Source organism: Euwallacea fornicatus, chromosome 3 (genome assembly GCF_040115645.1).
Source record: "Euwallacea fornicatus isolate EFF26 chromosome 3, ASM4011564v1, whole genome shotgun sequence".
NCBI classification, from domain to species: Eukaryota; Metazoa; Arthropoda; class Insecta; order Coleoptera; family Curculionidae; genus Euwallacea; species Euwallacea fornicatus.
In genome coordinates this window covers 2,837,009-2,862,656 of record NC_089543.1, presented here as the reverse complement: position 1 = coordinate 2,862,656, position 25,648 = coordinate 2,837,009, and the positions used below count along the sequence as shown (strand labels likewise).

Here is a 25,648-nt window from a genome sequence, read left to right as displayed (position 1 = left end):
TCCTGGAAAATACAAACATATTGTGGCAATCTTTTTATACGGCTTTGCTTTGTCCTGTTTTATTGAGTCCTGCGGCCGCAGTTAATATTTAATGAAACAAATAAAGTCCCCGAGGAGTCCCTGTTGCTGTTAAAGCTTTGGGACACCTGATTAATAATCGCTGATTTACTGGCAAAAACGTCCCAGAGAATTTGCATAATAAAATTGTAAAATGCAATTCCATTACGTTATTGTCGAAGTAGATAACTGGCATAACTTCTTTCTGCTTGTCTAAATTTCAGCCATACAGCAGGAAATTCTATTGACTTGAATCTCTGACAAGCCATTAATTGACTCATAAAAACGGGTTCACTTCTAATGGTCTATAAAAAATATGTTACAGCTACTGAATCTCGGGTTAAGGAAACAATTATCATGGGACAACAAAAACAAAATAACAAACATTTTTCGTTTATAATTTTTAATAGAGCAAATAACCATTTTGAGCACGAGAATGTACTTATCTTTAAATATTCACGTATGTATATTCATACAAGCAAAATTTATACCAGTCATAGAGGTCTTGTAACTCTAAAAGTTTCATAATCGAATCAGAGAAAAAATTGAATATATTTAGAGCAACGGAAAGATGTCTTGTAAGTCAAGTTAAAGTAAAATCAAAATAAAACGTATCTCAAACGTAAATAACCCCGAGAATAGCGAAAATAAAAACAAAATTTTCAAGGAATTCTGTGCCCTTGCGTTGTTTACTTAATGGAAGATGAAATTTTAAGAAACCCAACTTTCCGGGAATATTCCGTATTGAAAGTACATAAAGCGGAGCGCAAAAAGATGAATATTTCCCGGAGTCGGTGTTTTCGACGAGAACCAAAGAGGCGAAAAGTTCGTGCTCAAAACCGTATTCTCTGAAAATAAAATTCAGAAGGGAACAGCGAGCTTCGATAAAATCTGGCTAAACACCCCTGGCACATATTTCAGCTTCTAAATTATAATTTATTTAGCTTCTTAAATTTGTTTCAATTACTCGTTCAGCTTTTCCGACTCGAAACCAATTAATGAGCAAAAGGACCATAAAGGAACAAAAAAGACAAACACAAATACACTTCCGAACATCTGAAACTTGGAGCAACTCAAAATTCCCTGAGTAAAGGCAATTACAACGTAATATCCGATATAAGAGTCATGTGGTCAATTGCTCAATCCACAGATTTTTAACCTCCAGTTGAAAATGGGACGTCTTGTATACAGCATTACAAACCCCACGTGTTTTCAAAGTACGTAAGCCATGGCAAAACACGGTGCAGCGTACTGTGTAGCCAGCAACGTTGCCATATTCAAGTTTCTAATCAATAACGTGCTATGTCAGTACGCTCTTTAGTGTGCTTGGCAACACCGGTCACTGTTCTTGCTATCACTTGCCACAAGGGAACTTCGAAACCGATGCCATGGAATATTACTGCGATGTTGTCGATGTTGACCAGAACAAATCGTGTTAAAATGCCTCTATTCGTAAATGGTTTCTCTTACTTCCAGTCTTATATTCGAACTATTAGTCTTGCTTTTCGCATATTTTTATCAACATATTAATGACTCCAGTTAATAAAAACGTAAAATATTAATAAAAATATTGTTGCTACTCCGACTCTCGGCTAAAGTGCTCTAGAGGAAAAACGGACGTCAGCCACTTCGTTCAGGCATGATTTCATTTCGAATGACCTTTCGCAGTAAACTTATGTAAATGCCATTAGAGTTCCCTTTTGTCAGAACGTTCAGCACCATCTGGCAATGCCGGCAACATGAACCAGCAAAGTGAAGTGTACGAGGGCTGTGAATATAACGACTATGTTGTTGCCGGGCACATTTTTAGATCACTTTCGCATTGGAAATTCAGCCTCCTGATAATTCATTGCGAACTGTGATTGGCTAAGCTTTTTAAAGCTGAACTACAGTAACACAAAATGGGTTTCACTCTGGGCTAAGCGAATTCGAAACGACATCCTAAACGAATAGACCAAAGAGGTTCAATAGTCGGTATGGCGAAAACTCCACCTGAAAGCACTTCGCTTGGGAGAGCAAATACGAAACGTTCTTTGGACTTTCGAGTTAAATAAACGGCTTAAAATCCTTCAGTTGCTGCCTTGTTGGCGTAGCCGTAGATGAATGAATGATGCTTAATATCTCTCTCGAAATTTGCCTGTTTAAATTATAATGTTCAGCAAGATGAACGGTCGAGGTTTTTTAAGTATAAATTTCAACTGGTTCATTTGCAGCCTACCTATTTATTATCTTACGAGGTACATCTTATCAAATTCTTTCGTCAATTCGTATTGTGTTGCAAATTTTCTCATTGAAATAGAAAATTGGCAATCATATTATTACACACAATAAAACAATTCAAACTGTTTTGATTTGCTATGGGGACTCCGCTTTACTCCCACACAATGAATTCGTAACAAAGCACGTGCTACCGACCAAATCAGATATGTTGACAAAGGTCAAGTCCATCTAATTGCATGCCAGAGTGAATATAAACAATATTAGGTAAATGTATGCAAATGTTTTGGAATTCCGAGTTATGGAAACAGCTCCTTTATGCAATGGTTTATGTAATATCGAAAATTTAATTACTTTGAAATACACGTACATAGAAGTTGTATCAAAGACGATAGATTTTCTTATACACTGCCTGCAATTCGAACTCCTTACAAGACTAAAATCGGGCATACTCTAAATACATAAAAAGAGTTGCATACATGGGATTGTGTATTGTAAGAACTGGGATTAAAAAACCTAAAATAGCCATTCAAGAGAAGAATCAATGAATTCAAACAATACCGTTATGCTAAAAGGAGAACAACTGTTCTAAAACATCATTTACCTAAAACTCAATTAACCTGAAATTGATAGATTTCAAAAGTAATGTCTAACATATTTTTAGTTTCAACCTATTTTGTCCTAGGTTAGTGTTCAAATACTCACTGGCATGATTTCTTTACAAAGGTAAATAAATATATTTCTGTTTTCTAGGTCATTACATTGGCATTAAATTCCGTTTATTATGTAAACGCTCTTCAATCAATTCATTAATGTATATGTTTATTTTAAGCTCTTATTCTATTTAAAGAAAGTGGAAAATATTTTTATGAGCTGTTGTTTCATTAAAGCCTTAGACGAACAACCTGCAGCCTTCCGGACCAACCGAATTTCATAATTGGCGCCATTACTCAATTGTACCAATATTAATGGGTCACTGTGGCAGACATCAATTGGTTTGTCGTTGGTAAAAACTCATATATGAATTACTTTGTAAGTATAAGGGTAACTAGTAGCAATTGATGGTCAAATTACCACACTATATAGTCCTTGGAATCAGTCACCCAGTGTAGTAATTAAGCAAACACAAACAAAAACTTAGGCTTACAGTGAGGTACGTATGTGATAGCTTTACTGTGTAATTGCTAGGATAAAAATCTGCTTTAAAAATAGTTCGGAATTCCCGGAAGTAGGTTCTTTAATATAATGATTTGCTAACATTGTTAATGTTGAGCTAGGTCATGTTAAGTGACTCCTTCATTTATATTTTCTGATAAACAAAACTAACATGCTTATTAAAATTTGTACCAGCTGCCATAGATTAAGTGGATTTCTGTTTGTTTTTCTGAAAGAGATCTCTAACAGCAAACTTGTAGAAAGGTTGTGTAATTCACAGCTTTTGTACTGTGCCTAAATGCAAGGAATAAAGGTATAACATTTTTTCCTCTATGGAAAAATATAGCAATAAATAATTTATAACGTGTAATAAACAAATAACATGCAGTAGCTTTCTTCAGCATCGTGTAAATTTTCCAATCTAGTTAAATCGTCGGCACGGAGATTTTTGCAATACAGATAAAAATATTGATTAAAGTAAAGTAGAGGTCTCACAAGTTTAGGGTTAAACTTCCGTCACGACTTTTAAATGATTCTCATCTGTTTTTCGCGTACTTCTATATTTATGATGTTAGATCTCATACACGCATAGTCAGGAGATATTATTGTGATTTCGTTAATCGAAAAAAGAGTCAATCCACTGGGGAATAGATCAATAAATGTCTTCATCGGAACAGAGCGATATCGAGGGGGACCCCGACCTGAATCAGAGCCACAGCCAACAATAAGGCGCACGTTTCTTTTACTTTAACTATTACTCTTATCTCTTATGATTTAGGAGATCCCAGTGGAATGCCTTCTTATCCAGAACAGTCATGAAGTTATTATGAGAAAAGCACAAACCTACCGACAATTTGCAAGGTTCTGACCAGGCCAAAGATCAACTAAATTCCTTTCTGCTAATTTAATAATAAATCTAGTTAAAGCAAACAATTATTAAATAAACTTACCGCAGGATCAGGGGCATGAGCATTGGGCGTCGTCGGAGGGGGTGGACGACTAGGAAACCCCTGCTGGTGACCAGGAGGAGGTTGGTGTTGGTGATTGTGTTGCTGAGGACTAGGAGGCATTTGTCCTCCAGGGCCGGGACCAGGTGAATGACTAATGGGCGGCTGCGTGGGTTGAGGTGAGGGTTGACTTACAGGCACAGAACTAGTGGAGTTTTGCGGAGGTTGAGAACTGGGAGGTTGATTTTGCGTTTGCTGCGAAGGTTGAGGCTGGCCGGGACTACCTGGACCGCTGTGTTGGGAGTGAGGGGACGCTCCCGAGGGCGGAGGACCGCCCGGCCAGCTATTTCGTGAATCGTATCCCCCTCCGTAGGTTGGACAAAACTGTAAATAAAATATAAATTAACATCTCCAACGTCTTTTTGATATAAGGACAATACTACAAATGCTCCAGATATGCAAACATATACATAATCTTATATCAAAGATCAAACTGTTAATTAAATAATAACATGCTGAATTTATGATAAATACATAACACTAACATGAGCCCCTAAACATTTGTTACACAGCTCTAACATAGAAATTTCAAATATTTATTAACGAAATGTTTAACAATTACAATATTTAACTTTTCAGGATGTTATTATTATAATTGACTTTGGCTTAAACCTATCAATTAATGGTGAAAAAATACAATGTAAGCAATCAGATTAGAATTTTTGGGGGGTCACATGAAGGCCATTAGAGTGTGAACACTACTAATAATTTTCTGAAGTCATGGGACGTTTATTATTATATGTGATGTATACTGATCACATCTAATCAAAAAGTTTAATTTTACCTTATTTTTCACTATTTCAAAGTATTTGCAAGAGAATAGATGAAAATTTATTTAGCAAAATTTTCTACAATATATCCTAAAATATGATGGCAATACTGTCTGAATATGTTTAGTTATCTTGTTAAGTTCCAACGATGGTAGACCAGTGTGAAAAAAACTATTTGAAACAATAAAATGGTACAAATGCAAAAAAAACATGCTATACCAAAAAACAAAAGGAGTTAATAATAAAATGCAAATGAATTTCTAAAACTTAACATACTGTCTCTCATATGAAAGACATATCAAAATCATGCAGACCCTGGACACAGCCATTATATTGAACATAATATACTACACAGAATTGTCTTGTTCTTATTCATATTCTCACCTGGATTCTAAGAATAGTTCAAGTAGCATTTGATATTCTAGTCTAGTTTGACTTTCAACTGTACAAGTTATTGACCTTTAGAATTTAAGAAAAAACATATTTTTATGTTAATGCTGGCATCACATATCATACTAAAAAACAAGGATATAGCAGCACATTACTATTTTTTAACTATGCATTCACAGTTTTTTTTATCCAAAGGCCCTATATACAAATTTTTTTTATTTTCAAATATATGTAGAGTGAATACCCACTTGAAAGAAATGAGTCTTTTATCTACTTATGTTTCTGTTTTTTTTTTCAAAAAATGAAAATAAAACGGTTTGAAATTAGAAAATAATATTGAAAATAAGGTCAAAGACCTGCCACTCAAAAGTGCCAAAAATGTCATGCTTAAAATATCAATAATTTAAAAGTATCATAAAAACTACAATGAAATTTAATGCCGAATTTGAAAATCCAATTGGATGTTTGGTTTACCAAAAATTATCTTATTAGATATCTTCAAATCTTTGTATTTAATAACATCTTCTGTTTCAAGTAGATATTTAGGTGTGTTAAGAAATAACTGCTTGAATGGGTAAAAACTATGAAAAAATTACCAATCGTTTATTTCAAGGAGGTCTTAGAAGCAATATTTAACCAAGAGAACCACAGAATTAAATAAACAATGTCAGGAAAAGGTTGAAGATTAAGTGGGAACCCTCAAGACTAAATATCCTGTCTACCTAGCTCTAGTTAAGTAAAGATCTATGATGTAATGATATTAACTAAAAGCCCAACAAATTTAATCATCTCCTTATAGGTCATTCACCCTTTCCTAGTGCTAACACTTTGTAATTTTGGTTTGTTAATTTATTATGAATAGAGTATAAGAAATTAGTAATAAGTGCTTAGATTATGGCAATATTGCAAGCACAGAGAAAACAGCTAAAATTCTGTCAACTAATTCTTGAAAACCTATCAAACTGGAATTGAAACACTCCATGCCCGTTAAATTTTCATTAAAAAAACACCATTCCTTGTAAATAGTTTTAAAAACAGAGTCTAAAACATGTTTCAACACTTCTAAAAAAATAACACCTGTTTGAAGTTAGTCATAAAAGTTAAAGGTGAGGAAAAATAATGTATTAATGCTTCAATGGAAATCATTTTAATTTACAATACCTAGAAATATAAAAAAACTGTATTTTAAGCTCATGAATTTTAAATATATTTTGGCAATTTTTATAATGCAAAAAGGTAAAACACATTCATCTATTTATAATCTCGGCAAAAACCTTGTTGAAAACAACACTTATATACACTGTATCCAAGATAAAAGTGTTCAATATGGGGAATTCATGATAGTAGATCCTCATACTGGACATCCTTACCTGAGATACACTATATTTCATTACAAATTTATTGAGTGTATAGATATTAGGTTTTAAAAAACCATGTACTTGTTGTATTAAATACACATGCCAGTAATATTTTCTGTGTTCTAAAAACACCAAACCAATTAAAAAAGGCTGCATTTTGTGCATAGTGAACCGGCCAATATTGTATTTCGGAACACTAATATATTAAAAAAAGCCAAATATATAATCATTTCCATCTATCACAAATAAATACTTGTTTCATACTTTTACAAGATAACATATATATTTTTTCATATAAGTCAGATGATACTAAAGTCTAAATGTTTCAGTAAGTACACAAGTTCAAGGTCATTTCTCTTGTATCAACCCCATATTTACATCCTAAAATTTAAAGTTAACAGAAATTTTAGACATAGAAAGCTTTCTCAAAAATAAGTTATCATACAAATATACTAGAGAAGCGAATTGATTTGATAAAATAATTTGTATGTGATAGGAGAAAATCTGAAAGTCTAGGTCATTATTTGAACCATTATATATATTTTTCAGAAGGGTGAAACCTGAGTAAAAATGTTTATTTAGTTAAAGTTGAAAATAGGAAATATATAGTTGTTTTCAGTTAAATGTTAGCAGAAAATAAACAATAAACTAAATTGAAGGTAAGAGAACAATACTTACTCCTTGTTGTTGTCTGTAAGGTCCTGGAGGTGGTGCAGGACCCGGATTATAATTTTGCGGGTGTTTTTGGGGCCATTGATTATAATGCTGTTCTGGATGTGAATAATTGTTTTGATAGCGATGAGGCACAGGATTTGGGTTCTGTAACAGCTGATTGAGTGTTGGCGTGGGACCCGAGGGTTGATTTAACGGCGGGCCGGATACAAACCGATGCGGCGGCGGTGGCGGCAACTGTTTGGGGCCCCCTAACGGCGGCTGCCTTGGCCCAAACGCGTGATCAGAACCGTAGGGAAACGGAGTATAACCGTGACCGGCTTCCGGCGGAGGCACCGATGGAGCACCTTCAGTCGAATAAGCGTTAGACTCTGGTGGGACCCCACTGTTTCCCGAGCCCGAATTTGCCTCTGTTTCGCCTTCTATAGCCCCGTTTGGACCCGCGCCGGCGGTCGTAGGGCCCTGACCGGCGGCGCTGGGCACTGCGGTCGACCCACCGCCTCCGTCTTGCCGATATTGACTCATTTTTATGGCGAGGTTTTGCTGCCGGTCTTTTTAGCCTTTGTATAGTCGTTGCCAACACCCCGCCGTTATAATCAACAACGGATATTTTTCTTCATTTTGGGAGCCCGTTTCACATCCTGGTCCTTGCAAACACATACTAAAATAATCGTTAATGTCACTGTATCACTGCATATGTTCCTAAAAAATATCACACGACGTCACTTTTCGAATTTTCTAAAACGATAGCCACATCTGACACAAGTTTAATTCCGTCGCTACTTCAATAACACGAATGGAGGTTATAGCGTTTATGGGTAAAAGTCCGCTTCCTACGCGCTCGCTTTGTCCCGAAATCGTTATAGCTATATGGTCTCTGACTGTCACATTCACAAACAAATAACTTTAGCACATGATACACAACTTCTGTTTTAAAGTCTAAAGCAATTTTAGCGTTCAAAAATTGAGAAAATTTCGATAAAACTCGAGAACTACTTTTCCTTCGACAAACACTTTTTCCAAAGAGACCTTCGAAACCTAGCGGATGATGCGAGAACTTTTGACAACATTGACAATTTGATGTTTACCCGCGAAATAATCAGCATTCAAAATATGCCATTACCAAATATAATATACGCAAATACACATTACAAACTGCGAAAGTATTTGAAATTGCTTTGTTGTACAAATTAATTAAAGACAATTGTTTAATAACATAATAAAAAAAACATTTGTCATCATTACATCACAAAAAAAAATGTTTCCTTGACTATGTTGTGATATGCCTTTAAAGTCCTCAAGGAACAAAATGAAATACGCTGAACTCGGAATACAAATAAACATATTACTGCTAAAACATCGAATACATCTTGAGTCAATAAAAATTTTGGAATTGATATTTGTTATTACCAGGAGAAAATTAAAGATATTAATTCATTACATGCAACAATTGGCACATATTGATCCCAAAGCGACCTCTCTTGAAGAAATTCGAAAACATTATGGGTATAGAAAAGTGAAAAGATGCTCCCTGTTCCAATTTAAATTAATTTTAGCCACTAATGCCTGTAATCTGCAATGTGCATTATTTTTTCTTTAATTATCTTAATTTTCTTACGTAAAGTTAAACTTTGGTGCAAAATAGATTATTTAAAGGATTCCTAAGTGCTTCAGCATGAATTATCCGAAAATGCCGAGAACAAGAAATCAATGCTGTTTAACAAAGAACCTATTTGTAAGTATTTTTTATTGCTTTATCTATAAAACTGCTAACCAAAGTAGTCCTTTCCTTTTGGTCTCGCATAGAAACTACATATGAAACAAGGAGAGGTATATCCTCCAACTGAATTTATTTACTCAGAGTCAAAATATTTATTCCTTAATTTTTTTTTCTCTTTGACGTCGTGACGTGACGTCACGATATTTTTTAATAGTTGTTTATTTATTTATTGTTCTGAGTATTCAAGAAATTATTGTTTGTCGAATTGTTCGCAATTAAAAAAAGCCAAAGCTACCTATTTTAGTAATTTAATTGTTACACAACATTTTCTTTACAAAGATTGATAACTCTGAAATTTCAGGGCAAAATGTCCTGGAAAATATATTGTTTAAATAAAGGACGCTTTTGGCTGTAAAAAATCCTTTTAAAGGGTTTCAGAATTGTGGAGACTGTTACGATGCCTAGAGCCAAAATGATTGCAAAGATCTGTCCAGCCTGTAAAGGCCAGGTAAGTCCCTTATAACTTCTAATAATCATGTGCTTCAAACTGCAAACTGTAAACCACACATTTTACGAATGCACATACACTTTTTGTGAAGGCCTAAATTTGTGCCACATTGTAGTCAGTATTGAACTATTAAATAAAAGTGTTTACCAAAAATCACAAGAATTAAAAAATTGTCTTATTTATTAATTTTGAAATGCTATCCGAACCTTTTACTTTCAACTTATAAACTTAGATGAGAACAATGTTATGATTTAAAATTTATATGATTTGTAGCAAAACTTTCAACCAATACACAGAAAAATTCAGTTAATTGAATATTAAATATTTATTAAAAATGGAACACATGATTGCTTCCTATATTTGCAAATATAATTTGTCTTGCTTTATGAAGCTTTATGAAAAATATTTTTGCCAAGGCGATGTTGCTGGTTATATAAAAAAAGCAGTAGGACAGCTCCCATATCTGGGACATCCTCTATATTATTTTGTTTTTTTATTGAGATTCATTTTTTTGCCTTAAAAATGTAGTTTATTTTATAAAGGTTCCAGTTGCATGCAAATCATGCCCTTGTGGGCACTTTTTTTACAATGCTCGGAGGATTGCAAGAGAATTTGCATTAGAAGCAGACTACTTAAGGAGAACTGCAAGAGTTCGTCGTGAGAAACCTAATTATTATGATGCCTTAGAATATGACAAACACATTAAAAAAGTAATGTTCATAAAACGTCAAGGATATAGGTTTAAGTAATCAAAATGTTTTATTTTAGTTAAAAAAGCGACTGAGCGAATCAAAAAATGATGAAGATGATGACGAGGATGAATCACTAGATAAAAAGGAGCCAAAGCTGAGAAGGAAGAGACAAAAGAAACTAGAAGAGGAGGATGAAGAGGACCCAATGACAAAATTGACACCTGAGATGATGAGCCATTGTAGTATGATTTTAGATAGCCTCAATAACAAAATGAAAATTGTTACTTGGAAACCAATAGACTAAACATTTTTTTCAATTTGAAGGCAATAATTCAAATCCCCTCTATATGTGGTTAAACTGAGAGGGGAAATAACACTAAATGCACTACAAGTGTATTTAGGGTTCAAATGAGTTTAATTTTTCTTTAAAATGCCACATTATTAAAAATCTTCCAAACGAAACTGAAACTGGCCAATAGTTCATTCAATACCAGCTCTTTAAGGGTGTAGAAAAGCTCCATGTTAAAAAAAAGTGATTGTGTATGCAAGTGTAAAGTCTATTATTAATTTGAAATTGTTTATTAAAAATTGCACCTTTCAGAAATGTGATGTTGAATGGGATCATACTGTTGTATAGCATTTTTAGACACACAAAGCTACCACTTTAATTTTCTAAGTTCCTAACTTGTACATATACATACATAAATATATTTTAAGTGATTTATAGTTTGCTCTGGAATTTTCACACCCATTATTTTTTTAAATAATCCAGCCCAAGATTCAGTTAATCATATTGTGATAGTGGATTATATTCTTTGTCTAAAATATTAGGTAAGGATTGTACCATAATAGAAGCATCTATTAATTTTTTTTGAAAAACATAGAGATCTTGTCAAATGTATTGTTTGGAGTTGATAATGGTCCCTGTGTTGTAGTCATTTATAAAAGAACAGGGAATGTACATACTACATATCTGTAATTTTTGTATTATATATAAATAAATTTGTGTACAGAAAAATCATTTCAGGCTTAGTTTTTTATGGATTTTTCAGCAATTTCTAATAAAAATTGTAGATGAGTATTTCTTTTTAATTAGTATCGAATCCAAATAAGTTTTTATCTTTTTAGAAGCCTGGGTTGTAAGACATCTATGTGTCTCGAGCAACTGGAAAGCAAACCATTTCACGAAATTGGATTCTGGAACAATACCTTATGAGTCGGAACCTATCGTGGAAATCTCTACAAGCGTGTCTTTTCTGTCACGGACATCGATGGTTCGTTCCGCGGATGAGCCTGCACAGTTAAACAACTGGCTCACGGCATGCGGCAGACTTGAGAATACATAGCCAGACCAAATACGTCAGGCGGGTAAAGCTTCTCATGTGGCTCAAAAGCATTCACATAATTCTTTATTAGTCTTTAATTTCTCTTCATTAAAGCGTGAGCCTAGATAAAAAGCAAAAACATACATACACCTATTATTTATTTTATAGTAAAAAGATATCACACTGCTGTATATAAAAGATTTATAGTTAAAGATAAATATTTCGACCTCTATCGAATTACAAATCATCGAGCAAAAGGTACAACAGCATTTCTAATAGGAATCATCTTTCATTATGTTTACACCAAGGGAAATATTAAAATAAACGATGATGTAGGTACTCTTACTAAAGGTAATTATTACATATAAATATATATGTGAAACCTATTAAATATTGATGTAAATATTAAAAAATATGGTATAAAAATTATGTACATCCTAGCAAGATTTTTTTTGGTGCCACGGTTGCTTTCTTGATAGTAAATGAAATTATTATGTTCACATTATTCAACATCTCAAATATTCAAAAGACGTTTTCATTGTATTATGTTAAAGTAGTAGACTGCTCTTACGTAAACTAAATGGAAGGTAAATGAAGGCGCTGACATAAATTACTAAGATTTGGTTAATTAACGAACAATACATTATTATCGTCATTGCGGAATGTCTCTGGAATTAAATTTGGTGTATCTTCAAGCGGTCCCCAAAGTTGCTAGAGCTCTCCTTTCCAGTTAGCTTCAAATTATACTAACCTAATTAAAATTTATCAGTACAGTGCTAAAAAAAGGGTACACGAAAATGTTTCGATATTATTGAAGCATGGATTAATAAAGATAAATATTAACCAAAAGTAATCTTTTAAGACCCTCTCCTTCACACCATAAACAACTTAGATCTACAAAAAACCGGTACTTATATCTGAACATTTACAAAGGCAATGTTCGTGGAAAGAGTTAAAACAGTATTAAATATATTAATGCCCAAGTTAATCTGTCTACGTAACTTAAAAGAAAAGCTTCATTTTGAGAGAGAATTTATATTACTTCTTTTTCCTTCTTCATCTGAAGACTCATTAGCAATATTTTTTTTTTTAATACATGGAACAAAGCTCCAGAGACTCGAGCCACCAGTTAAAATGACCCCTAAACTGAAAAACAGCGAAACGTACGACTTAGTAGCTTCAAACCAAAGTCCACAAATAGGGGGCCCTATAAGCTGCAAGACACCATTTACAAATAAAGATATTCCATAAGAGGATTGCAATCGCTCTTCGCCGAGAAGATCTGCCATGACTATAGCCGTTATACCAACATAAGTTCCGGAGGCTAAGCCAAACACAGAGCACACTGCCGCTATAACCCAGTAATTGCCGAAGAATGGCATTAATGCTAATGAAATGCCAGATATTAAAAGACCACAAACAAAATACCAGGATTTTGGGAAAGTAGTCAGGTCGGATAATGCTGAGCCCCCCATTCGACCTACTAAGTCAAAAGCACTAACTATAGACAGAAGAAGGGCACCACTATCTTCATCAAAACCAAGATGCTTGGCGTAAGATGGCAAAAGAATAATGAAATTTGTATAGCTAATTGCATTGGTGCAATTTGAAATTAGGATGATTAAGTACAAGGGGTCTTTAAGTAAAGAAATGTCAAATAACTTGACTTTTTTCTCTGGTTCTCCTTCAGGTGTAGTTGGCCTTTTGCCTTTCGACGATCTTAAACTAAAGGAACTAGCAAAAATCTCTGGCTGCAACGTTAGAGTACTTCCGTGGTAAGCAGTGCTGACATACTGAAATGAGCTAGTTGAAGTGCTTCGTTTTGGACCTAAAAACACATTTTTATATTATCGTCCGTCACTGCTCAATTACAATTCACCTGTCCTTGTTATTCGTCTTGAACTAGGTACTCGATGCGACAAACCATCTGGTACTCCGTTTACATTCTGGCCCCCTTCAGGCACGGCATGCAAAGCAGAATTACTCATGTTATGTTTGGACCCTGTATATCCTTGTTTATATTTCATCACGTCAAACTTCCCAGTAGGGACGCTGATTTTCCTTTCTCTCTGCGGACTCTTCAAAGATGGGACAGCTGCACTAGACGCACTTCTGTTAAACCCTATATCTAATATCTCGTTCTGTTCCAGAAACGAATCGTTGTGAGGTATATGCGGCAGGGATGTCATGCTATCTTCGCTGATGATAAATTTTGTTTGGATGGGTTCTGGAAGTTCCTCAATCGTATCTTCCTCCTCTTTTTTCTGTTTCTTTAAATGTTTTTCAACAGGATCGTAGAAAAGTGCCGCCACAAACACGTTAAGGGTTATTCCACCCATGATCATGCATGTCCCTCTGTAACCATAAGATACCAGGAGGAATCTCAATAATGGTGGTAATAGAATTGAGCCAAATGCTGAGCCAGATATACAGATCCCATTTGCGATTCCTCTTAACTTGACAAAGTAACTTGTAACGATATATACCGTAGGGGGAAAGGATAATCCTGCTCCACAACCCACTAGAACGCCATATGTAATGCAGAGGTAACTCACGGAGCTGGCCCAGAAACTGAATATCATTCCACCGGCGGCGCAAGCCCCTCCTAGGAATGTCACAGTTCTATATGAATACTTAACTGATAAAATACTGGATATGGGACCTAAAACGAAAAAAAAAAGCTACATAAAGATTTTCAAAAGAAATTATTTGTCAGATATTTAGTTTGTATACGTCCTGAAGGAAAATGTATTTGTAAACTTCTTGTTAAAACCTTCTAAAAAACAAAAATCAATATAAATTTTCTGTTATCTTAAACCCAATTATTTCTATATTATAGTAATTGAATTTTAATCGATCTATATTTATTTCTCAAAGCTTTACACTGAAATGATTTAAAGGCCTTTATTGTCGATCAAGATTTCTTTGGATGTCCTTAACGTTGAAGACGCAGATCTGTTTATTACCTTATAAAGCATCCAACGACAAAAGCACAATTAAAAGTATGTTTAAGGACTAGTATGAGATAAAAGGATCTTACCTAAGGAACTATAAAGAAAATAACACAGAGAGGGGATCCACATTTCTTGCGAGGGGGTAGCCGCAAAAGCTTCCCTAAATTCCACTAGTAGCACCCCAAATGATTTTATGGTACCAGGAACCAGGATATTGACCAAAGTAGCTCCGAAGAGCACCAGCCAACCCCACCCTCCGTCAGGGGGTACCAGAGTCGGCTTTTCCATGGTTTTTTCATTTCTTCTTCTATCTAGTAATACTACACCTAAAAATTTAATTTCATACAGATACATTAGGTGCCTGCTAGAAATCTGAAGTTTTCATTATTTCTACAGCTTTTGGTGAAGGTTTAAAGTCAGTTTCTTACAATTGAAAAATCGTTAATGGCGCTTAAACTATACACCCACTTTTTCGTTATAAACAATGATAAAAAAACGAACAAAAAGAGGTAAAACTTAAATCCTCATCTCTAGAACAAGAATCTTGTCTGCCGTGTTTTGCATTATCCGCGGATCGATCCTGGAACGTCTGCGCAAAATTTAATGATGCTACTGAAATTCATTACTATTCAAATGAATGCTCCGATTTAAATTATTATTTTTTTATGATAAAATTAAGTGAAAATTATCTCATGAACAAACCAATATACAGAACGTCCCGAATTGCAAAAGCAAAAATTGATTGCGTATTTTGTTTTTGGTGTCTCAGAAATAAGAACAATAAATTAGCGAAAAATAGCAAGTAGACCTTATACAACCCTTGGGACTCTGCATGGTCTGACAGCATTAAAAACTTCTGGGAAGACCTAAAGACCCCATTTCACCCAACAATCTTTTTTGGGAGATACTAACGGGGTACCTCCTTCTAAACTTTCCCAGTAGAAAATGTCCCTTTGGTGTCCTTCAAGACTTCCGGAAACCATGGACAGGCCACCTCACATTGCAATATCGGGGGGAGAGAGGGCTTCAATTCAGCACACCAGTAATGATTAACTCCATGTACTGTGTTTGATCGGCACATAAGAGAACATCTGGAAACTCGCTGGAACCTTCGAGTGTTCACACGTGCCAGAACGGAGTACTTAGGACAACCAATTTTGTTGGCTAATATGTTTGAGGAATTATACCTTAATAAATTGACTGTACTGCTATAACTCCTCTTAGACCCATGTTCGATATCTATACGTGGTAAAAAGACTTTTTGTGCCTCTCGTTTCTTTCACTCATTGATTTAAGAAGCAAAAAGCAAAAATAAGAGAAGGTAGTTTCTGAACTGGCTAAAAAATTTAAATATCGAAATACGAACGGCCATTATCTCGCCACAGAAAATGTTTTGAGTGGTTAAAACGGACCCGACCAACAAAAAATTATCACAGTATCAAAAAAGAATTTATCTTATCCTTGGCATACAGGGTGATTGAAAAATAATTATAATTTTTTTTACTCGAAAAGGCGGACGCAAGAATTTCAAGGGAGGTATTTGTTTTCAGAATTGAACAAGTGATAAATCAAGAATTATATTCTGAAAAGCCTCTGACGTACCATTTTTTCTTCATAAATGTGCATTTATACATGATGAAATGCAGTAAACGCAGAAAAAAAAATTCACAGCAAAACATGCGCACTTCATAACAAACATATTTAAGAAATTTCATTAAAATATATCAAACAGTTTCACAGAAATTAACAATTTTTTTAATTTTTTTTATGGAAATGGGATTTTTGGCAATTTCGCGTCACGTATTTCGGTTTATTGGTCTCATCAGGCATCAACGTTCTGCCAAAAACTTTCTAATTATTAGAATCTCCTGTCTAAAAATAATGCCATCTCCCTACGATTTATCAAAATATTTTTGAACCATCCGGTAAAAAACTATGTTAAAATATTTCTATCAGCCCACTGCTGGCAATATTACATTTTCGGCGTGATTCAAGGTTCGCCAATGTAATTCCGGGCATCATGTATACTTAGTTGAAATTTTGATAAACAATTACAAATATTTCGTGACGTCTGTGCTTGAATAGGATATTACACCCATTTCTGTTAACAAAGCTTTGTACTCTACGCTGTTGTTAAAATAAGTAATTTTAAATTATTTGCAAGTAGTTTATAATTAATTAAACAAACAGATGACAATGGAAGCATGATGTATAGTAGAATGTAGTCGCTGAAAATCATTTTCGGACGAAAGCTACCATAAACAAATTTCTGACGTTGCAAACTGTAATGCATTCAACTGTATAAATGATCCTATGGATATAATTATGATAAAGAATATGTGTAATACGAAAAAAGCGTGTATCCAGTTTCGCGTCAGTGGTTACATTTACGTCGATATTGCTTTCAAAGAGCGCTCTAAACTCCAGGAAATGGCTTTCAAAGAGATACATATGTAAATAATAAAGCGTTTATATAGGGTGTAACACATCATCATGGAGGTAGTTTAGAGAGCGATAGCTCTCTGCAAAATAATTCAAAAATGCTAACAGACCCATCTTCAAAAAAACGCACCATTTCCCATGTACAGGGTGGCAAAGTTTCACTGTTTTTTCATATCACAGGAGGTCGTTTTCAGTTTTTATAATTTTTTTTTGTTTAGATTTATTTTTATAAAAAAAATGGATTAAATATTGTGAATTGCTTCGGATAGTTGATATCTGAGTCAGATGATTTTTTCCTTACTTCTTTTACATTCTTAATATAACTTAATATAACTAACTTAATAATTATGATAACACCTTGTATATAGCTATCGACGATTTTGATACTTTGTTGTAGACGGTCTCAATTAAAATAGTTGTGCGAAATTAAAAAAAATTAACTCAATGCGTCCGTGAGAAAAATGCAAAATATGAGAAAAAAATGTGTGTATAACGTACATAGACAGTTGTACTCCACTTTTATAATGATTTTAAACCAAGCATCATTATTAATTTGCGCATCTGGCAAATAACAGTAAACAAAAAGTAGATATTATCAGTTGTAAATATCAAACCCAGTTAGTAAATAAAATCTAGATGTTAACTCCTAAGAGATAACTCAAGTCTTTAAGTATGTGGTAAAATAAAATTTTGTACCTAAGTTATTCTCTGTATCAACGAATTGAATTATATCAGAGTGTATAAGTTAGAGTTTTAGATAAACTCTAACTAATCACAGGTAAATGGCTGCGAAGTTATACGGTTTAACAATACTCAAAAATCAAATCTGTATTCGGCCAGGTAGCATCCTAACAAGAGTGTCAATATTTTCGTTCGTCTGTACACAAATCGAGTATCATCCAGCTTGGCTTATTATCCATTATGTTTAGCCTTTCACAGAACATATAAATAATTATTATACGCTAAACTAACGAAGCCACATCAGTAATAGGAAAAAGTAAACAACTTGGTAAATAGTTAGATTACTTGGACTGAATTATTGGACACGTGAGCACTGCTATTGATTAAATAGTATTTGTGACTGAGAAAATGATCAAATGGGGTCATAATCAAGTGATGAAATAATAAAACTCATTTCTATTTACTTCTAAAAAGTTCGCCTATTAGTGTTATTCACAACAAAGTGTAGGTTTCTCATATCGTTGTGAGGCACCTCACATTTATTGGGTTCTTAATGTAGTTTTTACCGTATATGTAGATATTGTATTTTTCTGCATTCGAGCGAAGCGAAATGAGGGCTCGTCTAGTGGCTATCGTTATTACGCAACATTTAATATTATGCGAACAGCACTATAGTCACAGAAAAAAACAACAGATCGTCACCAAAAAAAAAATACATGTTTTAGATAACGGTTTGCATACATTTGATTTTCAAATATACACTCATCTTACATATGTAACTGAACAAGTTAAGTACAAGTGCTTATTAGAAGTTCAATAACTTGAATGAAATTCAAAAAAATCTGATAATGAACACGAGTCAATACTGATTCGGCTCTTATATCGCAGACGGTCGCATTTTATTTTGCGAAATGCAATTATGAAATCACGACATTAATGTACACACACATTGATGCACATGCATGTAATAGCATAATATACGCGTGACAACCAAGATGGCAGTAACACATTGAAATGCAGATTTAAAATATCATACAAGGATTTTTTTTTATTTACCAAAGTACTTTATTGCTCATGGATACAAACGAATGACCTTCTATCCAACGCTATACAGGGTGTGACATATCATCACTGAGTTATTTCAGGGGGCGATAATTCTCTGAAGAATAATAAAAAATAGTAATAGATCCATAAACAAAAATGCACCATTTTCGATATACAGGGTGGCACATTTGCAATAGTTTTTATGTTTTTTCGTTTGGATTTATTTTCATTCTAAGAAATTTAATTACATGCTGCAGAGTATTGATAACTGGCGTCAGATGATTTTTTCCTTACTTCTTTTAAATTCTTAATTTGTATCGATAGATATATTTGGATATTCCACGAAAACGATGAAAGATAGCATAAAATACTGTAAGAGAGTAAAAAGCGAACCAGTCAAAGAAGGGATTTAAATTTGGTATCACGGTTCAAACAGAAAAAAAAGCATAAAATAGTACATGACCCAAGAAAACATAACACGCTGTATAAGGTTATCCACAATTTAGACATTTTATTGTAGAAGGTCTTAAATGAAATATTTGTACGAAATTTTAAAAAATTATTCAAGCCATATGTAAAAAAAATGGACGATATGATTAAAATTGTAAAACTTTTTTACCCTGTCCATCACAAATGGTGTGATTTTGATTATGAGTCTATTAGCATTTTTTTATTATTTTGCAGAGTACTATCGCCCCCTGCAATATCTTCATAATATTATGTTACACTCTGTATGCGTATGTTCTACTTATTAACGAAACTCATCATTTAAAATTACACATATTTAGCTTTTATGTTGTAATTACAGCTCCTCAGAAGAAATTGGGTAAGGTTCAAGAATAATCAAAATGATTGTTATAAACGGACGAGCCACTTACATAAACGCAGACAAACATTTAAGTGCTCATTGAATGTATATTTACATAAGGGTTCAGAGTCTTGATACTGAACAAAACAGCCCGTATCAATATCGGTAAACACTTATTAGTAACACATTAGCTTTGAACTTATATTGACCGCGTTTAAAAATGCGTAATTTATACATACATATATCGAAATAATATTGAAAATTTTTTCTATAGTTAATTTATTAAGAAAATATAGAAAGACAAACTAACGAATTTACTACTACTAGGCCACACTTCCGTCTTTCTATATCTCGACTGTCCATTTTGTTCTCTTGCCTCTTCCTGAGGTATCATAGTCTAAAAATTGGGATTTCCCATCACTTGACCATTCTGTAACGGCGGTAACAATAACTTTGTTCGTACTTCGTCCCAAGATGGTTTTTTCGGTTTGCTTTTCATTATCTTATCATTACTAAATCTCCGATACATACATATGACAACACCACTATAGTTAACGCAAGAACAAGACCTTAACATTGACCTCTCCATATATGGCTATAATATTCATCACGCAATTATTTATTAAAGTTATTATACAACCGTTATTGAATTGCCTTTTCTCAGCTGACTGAAAAACCACATTTTATCTCGTTACCATATACAATAAACAATACCACCCAACATTAGTCGCTTTTATGGCTACAACCATCACCGTGGATAGGCCTTTCTGATGGGAATTGCAATGAAGATGCGAATTTTTTCATTCGATATTCGTGTAACTTACCCGTTAGTGAATAATAAAACATGATGAGATCGGCATCACCTATTAGGTCTCAAGTTATTAACTCAAAAAGCGTACGTAATTGCTCTGTTTCGATTTATCACCTCTATTGATACACTGTGATATATAAAAAACTAAGCGAATTTATTTGTGCGATATTGGCTATATTTTCGGGTAATACCTACGATATCGCGCTAAGTTTAGAATTATTCTGCATGCTTCTGCCAAATTTTTTTAGTCACGTATTTATACGCAAATTAAAGCCTCCTGAGAGTATTTCTTGAATCACATTTTTATAATTTAACTTTTGCAAGAAAAATATCAAAGATATATCCCGCCAAATGCAAGTTTATATTCTCACAATTAAAGGGTCAAAGTCTCGCTGAATGAAAATGAAATTATTTACTATTCTAAGTCATCATCAAACTAGATGAAGTAACGTTTATGAAAAAAAGGGACACATTCTTAAGTTCTCGGCCAATTAATGTATCATAAACAATTAATATATGGAATTATTTATGAAACAATTAAATTCCAGTGAAGCGTGTAAACTATGATAATTTCCTTAAAAAACGCGTGTCTTTTATATGTGAATTAGTCATTCTCACATGGGCAACGCAGTTCATTTAGTTGCAATTGCTATTTCTCGCAAATCAATTATGACGGAATAGATGAACTTATTAATTAATAGTAGTTTAATGGAAAGTCAAGGTCTCGGTAGAACAGGATGCCACTATAGTATATACATACATTAAATCAGACAAACTAGCATACAGTTCTACGTTTGAAACTTCCTCTGTGATCTATATTGAGACTAGTCATGAAGAAAACTTCAGTAGATTTTACTTCAGACAGGACTTTAAAAAACCATTAATCGTAGGAAACACTACATTATTAAGCTGTTGAAATGTTCGCATAATATATTTCTGGCGCAAAAATTAAAAAACTCTTTTAAAGAACAAAACTGTAGATGGATAGGAAATTAGACGTTTTGTATGCATGAACCAACAAATGTTTTAAAATAAATTCGAATATACGTCTTTGTTCAGAATATCGTTCTGGGTAAATATCGCACACACTTGACCAAATCGGTTTTCATTAAAAACAGCAAAGTATGTACTTAACACAAAAAATGAATATTGAAGCGAAAACACTTACTTTTATTCCTAATAATTTCAGCAGGATTAAGATCCCGGAAGGGTTGTTGATTGTTATGTGTCTGGCACCCATCTTCGCCCTTTTGGACATTAGGCAAGACATTCACATTTTTAACTGCCTTAACTAAAAGCGGCTCCTCGGCCTCTTTTTTATCACTGGTAGTTTCACTGTCCATTTTCTAATTGGTGTTATTTTACAAAATTAAACCAAGGGCGAGGCGACTCCCAAACGGTACAAACCCATGTTACACACGTTGACCCAGTACGACCGTCCGTCGCGCTTTACTAACAATGGAAACGGCAAAGACCTAACAGCTGATTTTGTTCGTATCGTGGTACCATACAGTACTAAAACTCGATTTTATCGTAAGTCAGGCGCTTTGAACCGACCTTTTGTAAACGCAAGTCTGCCGATAACAATCGTACTGGTCTCAGTAAAAATATTTGCCGTGTTTAGACAGAGAAAAACCACATTATATTTTGTAATTTTCAATCAGATGTAATAGAAACGATGGATATGCACTATAAACACTATGAAGGCCGTAAGTTATTAAACTCCACATAGCGAGACAAAGCAAAAACCGGTAATAGTTAAATGCTATATGTCTAACTGTGGCGATTTCGGAGAAATCTAAACTATATTTGTCATTTAGGTGAACAAAACAACAATATTACAGATTCTTATTTAATTTCATATAAATTTTCCTTTGATCTTGTAGCTACGCACGTTAATTGCCCAAATAGAAACATGTATAATTACCTAGATACATAATTATTTTATATCTTATCAGAGAATCATGTTAAAAGTGTGGCTCAAATTATTCCATAAACGTCTACAAATTCAACTTGGGTAACTTATTTCATTTTATTATGGCTATTTAAATAAAAAGATATAATTTATAAAAAGAAAAAATTTTACATAAAATATTACAGACAGATCTAAAAGAATTAATATTATAGAGAAATATTCATTTTTACTTCTCCGCTCCTTAGAGACAGATAGTAGTTCTATTTATTATTCACTGGTGTTAATCTCTAATTGCTTGAAATAATTTGAAAAACTCGCAACCCAACATACGACCGACAAAACTTTGCATTCACCATTTTGAACACAATAAATTGAACAACCGAAAAGCTGTGACATTTCAAAGCCCAATAGAACAAAAATTAACACTCTTCGATTACCATTTTATTAATAAAATTAGCAACCAAAGCTGCAAATTAAGGCCATAAAGTACTACTACCAAAATTGGTGAAGGAAGGCGTAATATGCAATAAATATGAAGGGGAAACATCTACATGCACAATTTTTAAAAAGTAATTTTATTGGTCAGAATGATAAATTTTATAAAACCTTTAGAAAACTAACATTATTAAATAATTTAATAATTTAATTCCCCTAAATCATTAATTTTATACATACATGTTCATAGTTTAAATAATTTTAAACTGGATTAGCTCATTATGTAAGGGAAGTTGGTCATGGTAACTTTAGTTTAATTATTATATAATCTGAAACAAAAACAATTTGTCTTTTTAAGGGTTGCAACTAAAAATATTTTAACAAACGTCGCCATATTAGGTGAATTTGGCAACATCAGTTGAACGTCAACACAGATTCTTAAATTTTTGACGAATTAGATTCATATTGGAAAAAAATTATATTTAAAGACTTATAACCATTTTTTTTTAATCTGAACTGTAACACTGATTAAGTCTAGGAACGAAACTTCTTATTGCTATTTTTTTATAATTATATACAAAGTATTGACTTGGTAGTTGATTTTCAAACAGCAGAACTTTTTTTTAAATTGGAAGGCACCATTTACCTGTAGTAACTTACCATTAACCAAAAATAACATCTTTCGATAGGATTTATAAGTGATTTTCACAAGAACAAAATGATATCCAAAAAAAGTACATCACAAATTTGCTAAATTTTCTAATAGTTAGGGCCCTGGATGAAGGGATACTGTGGATAATATTTTAGATTGAGATGTTACAGAGTGTAATATAATGGGAAATTGGAGCTTGATTCTTAACAATACTTAAATGGCTGCCACATTAAAGCAGGTATTCAATAGACTTTACATTGATTGGCCCCACATAATGTCAACTCCAGCTAGTATTAAATTTTACTAATGTCAAATTAATCCTCCTGAAAACCCTCCGACTATTCTTTTTTAAATTAATAAGAAGTGAAACAATAAATAAATATAACATAAATAGAACAAAAAGACTTGGAAAGGTGAGACACTTCTCAGTACTTGGGTTTCTAGTCCCTGTGAGTGCCCCTGAGCCTCCAAGCACATAGCAACTTGTACCCAAAGTAGAGGGAAAATGAATGTACTTGCCCAGCAAGAAATATAAATCCATACCATAGCAACCCATAGGGTAGCCCCTGAAAGATTATTTTTCCTCCATTTCATATAAAAAAATATTACAAGGTAGCTCAGAATTCATGTTACAATGAAATAAGAAAAAAACATTGATTTAAGCATAGAAAGAAAAATATTTTGCTTCTGAGACACCTTAATAGTTCTTAATTTACTTAGCTCTCATTCAACATTTAATTAATAAAAACCAAAAATGAAATAAATTATTCAAAAATGACTTCAGTATTACATTTTCCTAAGTTGATTTCTGAAGCACATTGTATATTACCAGAACTAATATAGCAGGCTATAATGAATCACCCATTAACAAAAGTTTCCAGATCATTCTCTCCTGATGTGGAGTTATATTACTATACTCATTTTAATAATTAAATCAATATACTTACCATCCAAAAAAAAATATCATCAAAATCTGTGTATTTTTCGGCATAAAGGTACATAACAACTTCTGGAAACCACTTCAGGAGGCCATTGAGAAGTGGAAGGTATCCTAGTAACACAATCCCAGTCATGTAGTAACGCATGCGAATATAGTGATTCTTCTTCATGGCATCAAGGGCTAAGATTGAGGACAAAATGCTTGAGAGCCAGAACCATTCCCACCAAAGAGGCTGAAAGATTTTTAATACTTTGTATTATTAGAAATTACATCAGAAGTATTATATCTTGATGTGACACAGGTGCAAACATTTCAAGGAGTTTAGACTTACTTCAGGCACTTCCAATTCTTCAATAGGCAGAATGAAGATGTTGAATCGATCAAGAATGTATGGAGTAAGTTTGGCGAGCATAGCAAAGGAGAGGATGTAGTGGAAGAAAATACAATATTTAAGTCTGGTCTTGGTGAGGGCACTACAACCATTAGGGTACATAACTATTACAAAAACTAAGTGGTTTTTTGGCATAAATTACTTAATGTTTGGGGGTTTAAACCATACCTGAGCTGATAGTGTGCTGAAATTCTTTGCCTAAAAGCATGATCTCCTCCATCCGAGCATTCCATGCCAGTTCGATTTGTTGGCATTTCATCGACATTATCGGTTTCAATCGACATTTTCTTTATTTTTTTTGTTCACACGATTCTCCTTTAAACTAATAATAAACTTAGCAACTGCCCAGCCACCACATTCCTGTATCCCAGTTCCAATGAATAAAAAAAACGAAAAAAACCAGCTGTGTCAAATTTGTATTGCTTTTGACTTGACACGCTTATCTAGAATATATTCAAAAACGGAGTCCAAATATCAAGAAAGTGGGAAAAGGTAAGAGAAAATCTGTTTCTCCATTAAGCGTTTACGTCTAATTCCAGAACAGTCGGAGTGGTTAGATCAATGTATCCACATTTTGCGTCAGTAAAGAATATGATAAAATAATAGAATTACGTAATAACGTAATAATCGTACTTAATCTTGATAATATTTTTTGGTTTTTGGCAGAATAAAGGCATAAAAATAAATGTTTTCATGAAGAACCT

The 25,648-nt window shown here is 33.5% G+C and overlaps 4 protein-coding genes across 15 annotated transcripts in view; 1 reads left to right on the top strand and 3 right to left on the bottom strand.

The window, feature by feature from the left end:
* The window catches only part of osa (trithorax group protein osa), a 39,376-nt gene extending 30,735 nt beyond the window's left edge, over positions 1–8,641 (bottom strand). For all 6 annotated transcript variants that reach the window (XM_066302094.1, XM_066302095.1, XM_066302097.1 and 3 more), the window contains exons 1-2: positions 7,633–8,641; positions 4,380–4,760 (exon numbers count right to left, since the gene is read on the bottom strand). In XM_066302094.1, the coding sequence (XP_066158191.1) occupies positions 4,380–4,760; positions 7,633–8,151 (900 nt within the window). In that variant the 5' untranslated portion in view covers positions 8,152–8,641. The remainder of the gene's footprint in view (positions 1–4,379; positions 4,761–7,632) is intronic.
* Positions 8,642–9,213: 572 nt separating this feature from the next.
* Positions 9,214–11,625, top strand: LOC136350790 (UPF0547 protein C16orf87 homolog). 2 transcript variants are annotated; one of them, XM_066302870.1, is made up of 4 exons: positions 9,214–9,361; positions 9,708–9,854; positions 10,397–10,564; positions 10,623–11,625. In XM_066302870.1, exons 2-4 carry the CDS (start codon positions 9,804–9,806, stop codon positions 10,848–10,850), a joined length of 447 nt encoding a protein of 148 aa, XP_066158967.1. In that variant the 5' UTR covers positions 9,214–9,361; positions 9,708–9,803; the 3' UTR covers positions 10,851–11,625. The 2 variants fall into 2 exon arrangements, with proteins under 2 accessions (XP_066158967.1, XP_066158965.1); XM_066302868.1 differs by lacking the exon at positions 9,214–9,361 and adding an exon at positions 9,521–9,649.
* A 387-nt stretch (positions 11,626–12,012) lies between these two features.
* On the bottom strand, positions 12,013–22,351 carry hrm (hermes). Of its 4 annotated transcripts, XM_066302862.1 has the most exons (5): positions 22,019–22,351; positions 21,780–21,957; positions 14,912–15,151; positions 13,751–14,533; positions 12,013–13,699 (listed from the first exon to the last, which is right to left on the bottom strand). In XM_066302862.1, exons 2-5 carry the CDS (start codon positions 21,952–21,954, stop codon positions 12,888–12,890), a joined length of 2,010 nt encoding a protein of 669 aa, XP_066158959.1. In that variant the 5' UTR covers positions 21,955–21,957; positions 22,019–22,351; the 3' UTR covers positions 12,013–12,887. The 4 variants fall into 4 exon arrangements, with proteins under 4 accessions (XP_066158959.1, XP_066158958.1, XP_066158960.1 ...); XM_066302861.1 differs by having other exon boundaries at positions 21,780–22,338; XM_066302863.1 differs by lacking the exons at positions 21,780–21,957; positions 22,019–22,351 and adding an exon at positions 20,625–20,661.
* A 734-nt stretch (positions 22,352–23,085) lies between these two features.
* jagn (jagunal) lies at positions 23,086–25,434 on the bottom strand. Of its 3 annotated transcripts, none has more exons than XM_066302865.1 (4): positions 25,113–25,434; positions 24,885–25,060; positions 24,561–24,785; positions 23,086–24,179 (listed from the first exon to the last, which is right to left on the bottom strand). In XM_066302865.1, exons 1-4 carry the CDS (start codon positions 25,207–25,209, stop codon positions 24,054–24,056), a joined length of 624 nt encoding a protein of 207 aa, XP_066158962.1. In that variant the 5' UTR covers positions 25,210–25,434; the 3' UTR covers positions 23,086–24,053. The 3 variants fall into 3 exon arrangements, with proteins under 3 accessions (XP_066158962.1, XP_066158963.1, XP_066158964.1); XM_066302866.1 differs by having other exon boundaries at positions 24,885–25,048; positions 25,113–25,433; XM_066302867.1 differs by having other exon boundaries at positions 24,885–25,026; positions 25,113–25,419.
* Between the last annotated feature and the right edge of the window lie 214 nt (positions 25,435–25,648).

What these genes read in the sequence shown, in the direction of transcription:
- LOC136350790 (XM_066302870.1), top strand. Translation starts at nt 9,804, where the DNA reads ATGCCTAGAGCCAAAATGATTGCAAAGATCTGTCCAGCCTGTAAAGGC. An exon ending in GTCCAGCCTGTAAAGGCCAG is followed by an intron (nt 9,855 to 10,396) that starts GTAAGTCCCTTA and finishes TATTTTATAAAG; the next exon opens with GTTCCAGTTGCATGCAAATC. An exon ending in ATGACAAACACATTAAAAAA is followed by an intron (nt 10,565 to 10,622) that starts GTAATGTTCATA and finishes GTTTTATTTTAG; the next exon opens with TTAAAAAAGCGACTGAGCGA.
- hrm (XM_066302862.1), bottom strand. Translation starts at nt 21,954, where the DNA reads ATGGACAGTGAAACTACCAGTGATAAAAAAGAGGCCGAGGAGCCGCTT. An exon ending in TGAAATTATTAGGAATAAAA is followed by an intron (nt 15,152 to 21,779) that starts GTAAGTGTTTTC and finishes TTAAATTTTTAG; the next exon opens with GTGTAGTATTACTAGATAGA. An exon ending in TTTTCTTTATAGTTCCTTAG is followed by an intron (nt 14,534 to 14,911) that starts GTAAGATCCTTT and finishes TTTTCGTTTTAG; the next exon opens with GTCCCATATCCAGTATTTTA.
- jagn (XM_066302865.1), bottom strand. Translation starts at nt 25,209, where the DNA reads ATGTCGATGAAATGCCAACAAATCGAACTGGCATGGAATGCTCGGATG. An exon ending in TCAGCACACTATCAGCTCAG is followed by an intron (nt 25,061 to 25,112) that starts GTATGGTTTAAA and finishes AAAACCACTTAG; the next exon opens with TTTTTGTAATAGTTATGTAC. An exon ending in ATGATATTTTTTTTTGGATG is followed by an intron (nt 24,180 to 24,560) that starts GTAAGTATATTG and finishes ATAATCTTTCAG; the next exon opens with GGGCTACCCTATGGGTTGCT.